Here is a 12,737-nt window from a genome sequence, read left to right as displayed (position 1 = left end):
TATTTTTGACGAAAAATACATCTCTCTTTTACTTTATTATCTCTTACTTTATTCACAATCGATTTAAACACTATTCTTAAACTCTGTGTCGAAAAGAAATGGATCTAATAACATGTAACGGAGGGACTATGATTCTATAAAATCGGATATATTATTTATGTGTTTGGCAATTAAAAAAATATATTATATTTATATGAGTGAAATAAATTTAATTAACTAACCGACAGAATACTTAAATATTGGATGGAGCACTAGTAACATAAAAAAGTATTTTCATAGTCAATTAAAAAGGCATTTTTGCATTTAATTACAGACGTTGTAATAGTGGATTCTTCACAATATTAGATCTAGACTGATTTTCTCAAATTTTTTTAAAAAAAATAAAAAATGAAGGCTCAAAAACCAAGGAATAGCATCCCTTTTCTGAACTGAACTTTCCAATTAATGGAGGAAGCATATCTGAGTTCATGAATGTAGACTTGATTTTTTGTCAATTTTGATTAGAAGTTAGAAGTGGGTAATTTGAATTTGTATGGCTGGAGAGGCCGAAAAAGAGAGAGATCTTCAGCACACAGCAACATGGGCAGTTGCTGCTGTTTGTGCTGTCATTATACTCATCTCTATTGTCCTTGAAAAGCTCCTCCACAAAGCCGGAACAGTAAGAACATCAATTAATTACTGTACTACTTAGCAAGTTCTGAAAATAAAATTTTGAATTGGGGCTTGTTTTATGTGAATTTTCGCAGTGGTTAACAGATAGGCATAAGAAAGCTCTGTATGAGGCGTTGGAGAAGGTCAAAGCTGGTAAATTTCTAATTGCTGCTCAAATTTCTCCACTTTTTACAACTCAATTTGGTTTTGTTTTGTTTTGCTTTGCTGCAGAGTTGATGATTCTTGGCTTCATCTCTCTAACCCTTGTATTCAGTCAATACTACATTGCTGAAATCTGCATACCTCACGCTGCTGCTGATATCATGCTTCCTTGCAAAGCGGTTCAGGCTGATAAGGAAGAAGAAGAAGAGAGCCATCGCAGGCTTCAACGCCGCGTTTTAGCTGCCAAATCTTCTACTAAATGTGCTGAGGTATACCATTGGTAATGAAGCTGTTGTATGGTAGCTTTCAATCAACACAATCTAATTAATTGCTTAACATAACTGACATTTTTAGAAGGGGCGTGTACCGCTTATGACCGTGGATGGACTGCATCAAGTTCATATTCTTATATTCTTTTTAGCTGTCTTTCATGTGAGCTACAGTGCCATCACTATGGCTCTCGGAAGACTTAAGGTACATCTCAACATTCAGTTTATCAATGTGTTTGTGCATTTTAAATTGCTTTCTATCAAATGCCTTTTTGTCACCATATTATGGAAAAGATTGCATTCGGTGTACAACTCCTAATAAATTATCTGAAATTGAGCCTTTTGATTGATATGGAATATCTAAACGATGTAAAGATTCGTGGCTGGAAAGGATGGGAGCAGGAGACTTCTACCCACGACTATGAGTTTTCTAATGGTATATCATTGTGTACACTCTGCTTCATTTTTCATTAACTTACATGACTAGGCACACACACTTTGTGGTTATTATCAATCTATCTGGACCACCTTTCAGATCCTTCAAGATTCAGGCTTACTCATGAGACGTCTTTTGTGAGAGCACACACTAGTTTTTGGACCCGGATACCTCTGTTTTTCTACATTGTGAGATTTAACTTCGTGTTTTTTTGTATTCTCGATTTTTCAGTGGTCACTATGCCATTGTAGCTCGCTGATGCTTACCTTTCATGTAGGGATGCTTTTTCCGACAGTTCTTTAGGTCTGTTAGCAGATCTGATTACTTGACTTTACGCAATGGCTTCATTTCTGTGAGTCCTTTCATTGATCGCTAACTTACTGACCTGTGTAGTCATTTCTTCTATATGTTCAATAGTACTGTTTCTTAATAAATCCTTACTTCTTTTTGTAGGTTCATTTGGCCCCTGGAAGCAAGTTCAACTTCCAAAAATACATCAAAAGGTCATTAGAAGACGACTTTAAGACTGTTGTCGGAGTAAGGTAAACATTCTCCAGTTGAATGTATAGTTTCTGATTAATTCTTTAATCAGTTGAGAATTCTCTTCCACCCACAAATATATGGATGATTTCATTTTCCACTTCGTTTATACGTTTACAGTCCAGTTTTGTGGGGATCATTCGTTGTGTTCTTGCTCCTAAATGTTCATGGTATGTTACTTACACCATTACTCTATAAAACTGTAGCCCCCCCCGGTTTCTTTAGGTTATGACATAATGTTTGATTTCAGGGTGGCAAGCACTGTTTTGGGCATCCTTAATTCCCGTGATTGTAAGATTCTTATCACTTATACTAGTTTCAAATGCGGAAGAAGAGAAAAACTTAGTGACACAATGATTGTCTCAGATAATCTTGGCTGTCGGCACAAAGCTACAAGCTATTTTGACAAAAATGGCCCTTGAGATAACGGAGAGACATGCGGTAGTCCAGGGCATACCTCTTGTTCAAGGCTCGGACAAATATTTTTGGTTCGGTCGACCCCGGTTGGTGCTGCATCTCATACATTTCGCACTATTTCAGGTACTGAATAATTCTCTATTACAACAAACGTAGGCCATTTTCATATTCTATAAACTTGGGCAATTTTATAGGAGAAATAAAAGGATTCACCTCAGTGTTGCAGTAGTCATGATTATGCATATAATTTGTCTTTTGTAACCGTCTGTGCAGAATGCATTCCAAGTGACATACTTCTTGTGGATTTGGGTAATGATCCCTAGTCAACATTCAATATTAAACTTTCCTTTACATAATGTCACTAACTAGAGGAAAAAACTTGTCATGTGCAGTACGAGTTTGGGATTGATTCTTGCATCCATGACAATCTCGGACTTGTGATTGCCAAGATCGGTGTAGGGTAAGTGATGATGTTCCACACCCTTTAAGAATCGTGGTTCCTTGTATTCTCGATGGAATGACTTCATTTTTGTGTTAATATTATAGGGTGGCAGTCCTGTGTTTGTGCAGCTACATCACACTTCCACTTTATGCCCTCATTGCACAGGTGATCTTGTTATATTGATTTTCGCGTTATTCTATAGATTATATGAAGGGAAAGTTATCTAAAATGTCCAAAATATCAAAATCCAGATGGGATCTAACATGAAGAAAACCATCTTCGATGAGCAAACGTCCAAGGCCCTCAAGAAGTGGCATATGGCAGTGAAGAAGAAGCAAGGGCGGGGAGGAAACACCCCTACGCGAAACTTAGGTGGGAACGCGAGTCCAACATCTTCCATGGGATCACCTTTCCACCCCACGGGCACGATGCTTCAGCGATTCAAGACCACTGGTCACTCAACTCGGGGATTTAGTTATGAAGAGCATGATGCATCTGATCTCGAGGAACCATCCACACCTCCACCACCCACGGCCAGCTTAATCATACGGTCAAATGATCCTTTGGATCATGACCACGACCATGATGGACACCATCTTGATGATGATCATGATGGGGATTTTGCTCTGAATGCACAGGAAACAAGGAATGAAGATGACTTCTCGTTCGTGCGGCCGGCGCCCACCCAACAGTAATGTGGTTGGCAGCATATACTGTTGTTGAAATTTTCTCAAGATTTGCCTATCCTTGAATTGCTCTACTTGATTCTCTATTAAAAGGTGAAAATTTACGGTCTTAGGAGGAGCTTGTTACTAGATATTTAGATATTTTTGTGTACATTATAATAAATTACATGTTTAATTTGTGACTACTACGCATTTAGAGATGCTAATTGACCTAAACAAAGGATTTTAGGTATACTCCTATGGATCAAATGAATACCCTTTAATGTAGATTTCTTCGTAGATAAATGCTTGTTACTCCTATCACTCTACCAATTGATTCGAACTTATAATCTTTTAGCTAGGGGTGTCGAAACGGGCAGCGGGTAACGGGTAATTCCCATCCTGACCTGATACCCACCGGGTATCGGGTACCCGCTACCCGGTGATAGCGGGTAACGGGGCGGGGTCGGGTATCATGATTTTTGGTGTAGCGGGTATCGGGTATACCTGATACCCGCACAGGTATACCCAAAATACCCGATTAATATAGGATTAAGGGCTTTTAGTTTTTATTTTAATTAATTAATTTCAGCATTTTTGGTGTAGGGTTTATTTTTTAAATCTCGTCTCCTCTCTTCTCTTCTACCTGACTCCTCCTTCCACCCACCGGCGCCGGAGTTCAAGGGAGTTATGAGTGTATTTATTTCTTTTACCATTCTATATCTTTCGTTTTCTATTTTTCCAACACACAACATACAACTTCTATTTCAATTTTTTTATTTTTTTCATTCTATTTCTTATAGAGATTTAAGGTGAGTTATGATTATATTATATATTACTCCTACCATGTATTAATAGTACACAGAACGAAACACACAGTTATATGCATACAATAGTTCTAGCACACAGACATATATTATCTATATACTGTATTATGGAGTATATAGATTCATTTGCTTTGCAATTTAGATTTCAGAAGTGTGCCGACTAAATATTAAAATATGGAGTACAATTAACAAAAAAAAAATAGTCATGTCGGGGTCGGGTACCCGCAACTTCGGGTGCGGGATACCCGACTCGGTATCGGGATTACCCGATATGTAGCAGGACGGGTATCGGGACTAAGTTTTTAGGTTAAATCGGGTGCGGGTACCCGACGAGTCGGGTGTGGATATCTGCGGATACCGGTTTCGACACCCCTATTTTAGCCAATTACTCTTACTCAAGTTCAAATATCACTTGGGAAATATTCTATCAAACCCTGATCTTTGAAAGACATTTAAACTTGAGTGATATAGTCGCACCAGCCAACCCAAGGGGAGGCACACCTAGCCTCAGTTTTCTTTGTATCTTAAAATCATAAGTCCCTTAGGTGCAGGAGGAAATTTTGCTCGATGATGGAATATTGTGTTCTAATTCTAATTTCCTATAAATAATGTATTAATGGGCTTGCTAGGAATCCAATGAGATTTGGATATACTTTGTCTTAGTAGACTTTTGAGATAATCAAATTGAGCTTAATATAATTATAAAGGCTATTAAAATATTGATCAGTGTCACTATTATGATCAATATGTAAGACATTCTTGTATTCATCTAATAAGTCCAGTGTATTGCAAGTTGAGCATGTAAAACACAACGAAATTAAATTTTAATTGTTGTGTTGTTTTGTTCGATTGATTGAATCTCCTACAGGTTGAATCCACTACTATCGCGGTCCACATGCAATCCAATCCGATGCAGGAACTATCCCGATACAATTGCTATGTAGAAGAAAGCTAGGAATTCTCTCTGCAAAACTTTACGTATATTCTAATTTGTGTCTCTTCTCTTCCCTCCACTTTCACCCCTTTATTCATTCTCCCTCCACTCTCTGATAATTCAGTCGGTTCGGTTAGAACCGAACCGAAAACTCGGTTAACCGAGACCAAATGTAACCGACGTAGAAGCACCGGAACCGAAACCGAATTGGCCTCAGTTCGGTTCGGTTCCTAACCGAATAGTGTCGGTTCGGTTCCAGTTAACCGAACCGGAACCGAATTTTTTTTAAAAAAATGCAAGACTGTGATCCTTTAACTGCATGAAATTTCTTGTGATCCTTTGATTGCCCAAATGTGCTATGTGATTGTCATTTAATGTCTTACTATCATGAATTTATGTTAAGCAATATCCCCTATGCCATCTAACTTGCATACTGAGAGGAATGTGTTGGCTGATTTAATTGACCATACAGTCTTGCATAATTAGGTTCTTTAATTATTCGGTTAACCGATAACTGATCAAGACATGCAGATTGGAACCGAATATGACCGATAACCGAAATTGGGCGAATGGGGCGGTTCTCGGTTAACCGAGAACCGAAGTGTTCGGTTCGGTCATCGGTTAACCGACTAACCGATGGCCGAATTATCAGCCCTACTGAAGAGTCATGCAATTGAAAAGTCACTTGAGCTCTATGATTGTTGGGCTCATAAATTAATATAATTGTAAGCCAATTATAATTACTTAATCCATATTAATCTAATTCTAGCTCATTTCCTGCCATGATACATTGTTCAAATATATATTACCGAATTTCAATCTCTTTTTTATTATTAATCTCATTCTCAAGTTTAAGATATTTTATGTCCATCAATTAATCAAGTTCGCAGCTAATAATTCAATACTAAATTTACTTTTTATCAAGAGTCCCGTGACTTTGAAACCATTATTTATTATCAATACATATATAAAAGGCGAATTTTGGCCTTCTTTTAAAATATTTATAAGTTTTATCCTTATTCCAAAATATTTATAAGTTATGTGATCAATTTAAATATTTATGGAATAACTAATCACCATATTATATTTATGTATATTTATTTTACAGTTACTTTGACAATTATTTTCATGATTATTAGTCTCACTCAATTTAGGAGTTACAATGTTGACTCACAATATTCAAATTAGTGATTGGACAAAATATAATTGTTTCTTATTATTTTGTAACCGTCACATTAATGATTCATTTTAATACTTTATATCTATAAATATGTATCATTTGCAAGATTTTATTTCACTTCTTCATCGTCTCCCCTCACTCCATCACAAATTTGCGACAAAAGTAAAAATTTGTTCACATCATGGAATTCACATTCCTTAACGATCTACACTCTAACAATACTTCATCAGAGATTCGAGTGTTGTGCATGCATGTTTATGTTCATTAAACGTGGATAAACCAATGTAATCTTCTTGGAATGTGTGCTCCACGATCGGATGATATGTATGTCGATGCTTAGCTTATTACTAATTTTTAGTTATTTATCTAAAATTAAAATCATTCATTGTTTATTTTTCCATGCAAGGAACAAGGATTCAAGGCACACGGTTCCAAGGAATTTACATAATACTTTCAACTTTTTGTCTATAAATATGTATCATTTGCAAACTTATACTCCCTCCGTCCACGAAAATTCGTCCTGGTTTGACCGGGCACGGGTTTTAAGAAATGTAATGAAAAGTGAGTTGAAAAAGTTAGTGGATTGTGGGTCCTACTTTTAAAGTATTAGTTTTATAATAAAATGTGAGTAGGAATGAATTAGTGGAATATGGGGTCCACTACCAAAAATGGTAAAAAGTGAAATGGGACAAATTTTGGGGGACGGACGGAAATGGAAAACTGGGACAAATTTTCGTGGACGGAGGGAGTAATTCATTCCTCATTATCATGTCTCATTGCATCAAGGATTCTTTGCAAAGGAAGAACTTTTCTTGATATGATTATTACTCTTTACCTATAGTAGTACATTTATTTGAGATTAATTTGTTTCAACGATGTTAGTTCATATTTCAATTTTTTCTTGATGTTAGTTTGTTTTATTTTTATTAGTTTTGTTTTAATTTTTCTGTCCAGACTATAATAGTTCTATTTTTTAAAATATAGAAATCACATAAGTTCTGACTATCTATAATATAATATGTTGAAGCTACAACATTACATATTTGTCACCAACTTCGTCACTCCATAGTTTTCATGCAAAGAAAACACCTAAAGCAACGAAATGACGAAGGAAGCAAAGAAGACGAAGATCATAAACTATCACATTTGTTTTTGCGCATATGCATAAATAATTAATTTGGAGATGAAGGAGGAAAATAAGGCTGAGTAAGAGTCATCGAGATATTGGAGTTTGTGTTTTATTACTTATTTTATTTTCTTTATTTTGCTATTCTTATTAATTTACAATTAAGATTGTTCACATAAATTTTTTTTTATGTATTACAAAGTATTGTTTTATTCTTCTAATGTTTATGTTTTATTTGTTTTGTACATCATTTTATCTTTTTATGCCTTTTTATGATGATGTTATTGTCCCCGTTATATATACATTTTAGTTGTATATTTTATTATTTTATATCAATTTAATATTGATAGTATTGAAGTATGTTGTAACGATAAGTGTAGTAATTAACAAATATTTTCATGTTATTTAATTTAAAATTTATTTAATTTTATATTTCTAATTATTTAACATATTATTCTATATAGTACTATATTTTTTATTTTTTAATCTTATGTAATGATGTTATATTTAATTTATTCAAAATATCTAATTATGTGTCGCGCATAGCGCGTGGGCTAATACTAGTATCTATAAAAGGGGAGTTTTGGAAATAATTATATGAATGCCATTAATAATATAAAAAGATTTTTCTTATATACTTACTATATTATTTAAATGAAATATTAATACTATGACTCTTTATTTTTTTTTTCATGATCAACTACCCACTAATGATATTCATTGCCACTTATCCACTAACCTATTAGCTTCGGGATTTATAAAGAGATTTTTCATATTATTAAATAAATAAAATAACCATAATAATTTCTACTTTTCGCATTTGAAAATTTCCTTGCAAATCCGCAATCCTTAGCCGCATCAAACACCATTAAGGGAACGTTTGGTTCCTATGTTTCGCACAGATAAGGATTTGATACCATGTTCAATCCTGTGTTTGGTTGCCAATTGAGTTTAGTTCAGAGCCCGTGTTTGCCAAGTGAGGCCCGCACTGTTCACTTGGTTTCGTCAAGATCCGAAACTCACTCCATACCCCTAGATTGAGTCCATCTGACCTCGATTTCCGCGACCAATAATTCAATTTCTTCTCTTTTTATCCTTCTCCCTTCTCATTTCAATCAAAGCTCTCAATTGTTCTTCTCTTTTGTCCTTCTCCCTTCTCATTTCAAATTGAATCAAAGCTCAATTGACCTCAACGAGGAAGACCCCTACACCAAAAGCTTCCCTGAATCAGTGAAAGAAGTGACCCAGCAAGAAGAGAACGATGGTCGAGGTGCGACGAATCTACGGTTAGTTTTGATTTTTTTTTCCTTGGGTGAATGTTTCTCCTCCTTTTCGTTGGTGCATTGATTTCACATCTTTTAATTTCAAAATTGAAGGTCCACTACATCAAAGAAAACCTACTGCACAAAATTCCCACAAATCTACACTTTTGTGTTGAAAGGACAGACACAGATCTATGTCGACAAAAACGCGTAGGTGCTTTAAGAAACAAATTGACTAGTACGTTTGAATTTTTCTGCTCCGTTGAGGTCTCCGACGGCGCCAAAGTGTGAAAGTATTCCCGCCCAAATTTCAGTGTGGAGAGGGAACGAAATGAAAATAATTTAGGTTAGATCTAAAGAAAGGCTGCAATTGTTTATATATGCGTCATTTAGGTTGGTGTAAATCCACTAACACAATCCCTACCAAACATCAAATGGGCTTTTTATCCACATGCCAAAATAATAACCAAACATTAGTTATGTTACCCCCATCTTGGCCCAAGTTCCCATCTAGTATGACAGGAAAATATTAACTCCCCCCTAACCATCTTGTGAACCAAACGTTCCCTAACAATGTCGCAATTCACGTTTCTGTATTCGTGAAAACTCCCACCTGTAATCAATCGTGTTACTGTTCTTGGAAGCAGAAGGCGAAAACAACTGCCTTTTGTTGTCATGAACCTTGAGGTTTTGTTGAAGATCAAGAAACACAAATTGTGTTAGTAGCTATCCAGGAGGCCAGGATTACAAAGGTTAGTGGTGAAAGCATTGAGATATGGATTCACCTCTGTTCGCATATTGTGAAGTGTCCAATGTATAACTTTTTTCATGTAGTGCTTTGTATGAATATTAGGTTGGTGACACTCTCATTCATTTTTCTTTCCTGGACGTGGTATGGATGGTAGCAGCTACACTGAAAGTAGGCGATGTGGGGTATACTATTAGGGTATGCAACGAATTTTTTTTTCCGGCTAAATGCATGCATATTGATATCGGTTGTATATTCCATGCTATTTTGCTGTATTTTTGTTGATAATTTTGATCAATTTGGCAATCTTCTAATATATATTTATACATTACTTAAATTGACATGTGTTTGTGATTGATCTTTTGTAGTATAGATCTAAAAGTGATATAAATGATATGTGATTTGTGTGCAATTTTTGGTTTATAAACTTATTTGGTTATATGAGTTTTTATTGGTACAATAAATTGCTATTGTATAAATTTGCGATTTTAGAATTTAAAATTATAATATTGTTTCTCATTCGGTATATGTGTTATTTTTTTTCTTTGTTTGATTTTATATTTTTTAATAATTGCCTTTTATTTTATATATTTATGATTTCAGATTTCACACAATGATATTTTTATGAATTTATAAAATTATTTTACAGTTTAAAATAAGTTTAAATAAAAGAAAATGGGTCGTGCATCGCACGTTGGTGATACTAGTTAGAATAAATCCTAACTAGCTAAGTTTTTATATAATAAAAGTTTGTTTAGGATATCGGGATGCACTTTAAAAATATCACTTTTTAAGTTTACAACTTCCCACCAATATAGGCCATCCGATTTCAGTTACAGACGCACGTGATTGTGCCACATCATCTGCTGGCAATTTGATTTAATATTCATATTTATATGCACAAAGGGTAAGCACGGAATGCATTTTGATCAGTTACACTAATTCCCTTAACTGCCGTCATTCCCACATGGTAAGTTTACAATCTTTCATTATCTTCTTCTACAAAAAACTCATTTACACAGATTATTTGAGAAGATTTAACGCATATGCACATAACCCTTGTACTCCGTTTTATATATTGTTGAAATACAAATCATAAATCTTGATGTTACTCCAAAGAAATGTGTTAATGGAATTAGACAATTCGCCGGTTTGTGAATATTTTATTATGTTTTAATTCGTCAATGGAATCTCGAGTTTAGATTGTTTTTTAGATTTTTTTTATTTAATTCGCATCACTTTGTTTTCGAATTTGTACTCTATTCAAATTTGATGTGATACTTATGTTTGCAATTAATTTCTCTGTAATATGTGTTGTGCATCGTTATATTTCACCTCTGCAACTTCTGGACTGAATACTGCAACCTTTCCCGTAAACAAGGCTATATTCTACACTGCAATGTATGTGGATTCACCGCTATATTTCATTCACAGAAGCGTATTCATGGAAATCTATAATTCTTTCGAAGTAAGATTTGTTTTTATGCACAACAAATTAAGCAAACTTTCAAACAAAAGAAGTAAATTTTTACGTCAAAAGAAGTTGCAGTTTCACGACAAAAGAAGCAAACTTATTATGCATCTTCTCGTGTTTAATATTGCATTATTTCAAATGTCAATAAACTGCATGTTGTGTGAAGTAAGTATCGAAATCTGGTTTTACATTACAGTTAACAATTGCATTTTTACGTCAAAAAGTTGCAGTTTTCTACTCCCTCTGTCCGACAAAAGATGTCACACTTTCCTTTTTAGTTTGTCCAACAAAAGATGTCACATTTCTCTTTTTAGAAAAAGTTATCTCTCAATGAATATAAAAATTATATTTTCTCTCTCCATTTAACACACAAAACAAAACCTCCTAAAATCTCGTGCCATCTCACAAGTGTGACATCTTTTGTGGGACGGAGGGAGTATTATATTTTGCATTATACTTATGGGTCATGACAAAATTATTTGATTTTTGGGTTGAATTTGAATCTCAAAGAAAAAAATATTTATGATTTGTTTCCTAATAAAGTTAGGAATTTATGATCCAATGTGCATTTATCTGTAATCAATGTTTTGTTTGTAGTTATATTTTCAATAATGCAAATTTTCAGAATGAATACTGCAACATAATGCCCAAAAGAAATGCAATATTGTACAATGCAATATATATGTAGTATCAATGCAATATTCGGCAACTTCGATGCTTATGATATTCTATCGAAGTAATATTAACTGCGAATTTTATTTTCTTAGTCAGTGCAGTGCGTGCCTGAGTATTCGAATGAGTTGAAGCCTGTTATTGGAAAGAAATCTAAAAACAGAGGCGGCCATCGACAAGTTGAATAAACAACTGTGGAGATGTGCAAAATGCAATGAATTGTGTGTGTAATTTTGTGTCAAACGACTCACATGTGATTGAAATTTTCGTTGGAGGATGTCAAAATGGGAACTTTATGTTTGCATCATAAACAGTTCATTACTGCATTTCACTGTGATTTGAATGCTATTATTGGCCTAGTTCATACACGAATGCTTTGAATGCAAAAAGAATTGCATCTTCGTTCACACAAAGAAATACCACTAAAGTGTTTGCCTTTCCCGATTTCCTAATTTTTGCAAGTAATAAAACATCATAGAAATAGTGTACGCACACCAATTATATTGGCTTACGATAGACACGTCATCTACGAAGCTCATAATCTTTGGCTTCAGGTAGCCGGTCACATTTGTTTCAATCATAGCAGTTTCCATTAAGATTAGGAAACATTTTTTGATGTTGATCCCTCCCTCCGCGTCTGCAAACACCTCATTCTCAACATCAGTGTCTAGAAGTTGAGAATCCAAGCGTCACATGGATGTCTTTCGCATCAATATGCAATGGTTGGTTTCTAGCTAGCTTGATGCTGCTCGACGCGATATGCAGATTTAATACAATTCAATAGGCTAGGTTACCCGGTAGGTCGGTTAATGAGAAATGGAGCAGTGGTCTGAATCCCATCTCCCCGGGCTGCATTCCTCTACTACGAATTAAGTCTAGCAATCAAACGACTAAAATGTTTAGGAGAACTCCTGAAACGGAGTGACTTTATT

At 34.8% G+C, this 12,737-nt stretch overlaps 1 protein-coding gene across 1 annotated transcript; it reads left to right on the top strand.

The window, feature by feature from the left end:
• The first annotated feature begins 354 nt into the window (after positions 1–354).
• On the top strand, positions 355–3,788 carry LOC125198506 (MLO-like protein 10). Its single transcript, XM_089065808.1, has 15 exons — positions 355–658; positions 747–804; positions 883–1,082; positions 1,168–1,287; positions 1,458–1,518; positions 1,618–1,706; positions 1,796–1,870; positions 1,972–2,060; positions 2,179–2,228; positions 2,309–2,349; positions 2,425–2,598; positions 2,749–2,784; positions 2,868–2,935; positions 3,022–3,082; positions 3,169–3,788. Exons 1-15 carry the CDS (start codon positions 533–535, stop codon positions 3,610–3,612), a joined length of 1,692 nt encoding a protein of 563 aa, XP_088921934.1. The 5' UTR covers positions 355–532; the 3' UTR covers positions 3,613–3,788.
• The last annotated feature ends 8,949 nt before the right edge of the window (positions 3,789–12,737 follow it).

Source organism: Salvia hispanica, chromosome 2 (genome assembly GCF_029641045.1).
Source record: "Salvia hispanica isolate PSC_SH4W2 chromosome 2, Shi_PSC_v1, whole genome shotgun sequence".
Classification (NCBI taxonomy): domain Eukaryota; kingdom Viridiplantae; phylum Streptophyta; class Magnoliopsida; order Lamiales; family Lamiaceae; genus Salvia; species Salvia hispanica.
The sequence above is the reverse complement of the archived record's forward strand: the minus strand, read 5'-3'. Positions and strand labels throughout refer to the sequence as shown.

Bases quoted from the DNA above. Each gene is read 5' to 3' on its own strand.
- LOC125198506 (XM_089065808.1), top strand. From the start codon at position 533: ATGGCTGGAGAGGCCGAAAAAGAGAGAGATCTTCAGCACACAGCAACA. The intron at 659-746 runs GTAAGAACATCA...GAATTTTCGCAG, and splicing joins TCCTCCACAAAGCCGGAACA to TGGTTAACAGATAGGCATAA. The intron at 2,061-2,178 runs GTAAACATTCTC...ATACGTTTACAG, and splicing joins AAGACTGTTGTCGGAGTAAG to TCCAGTTTTGTGGGGATCAT.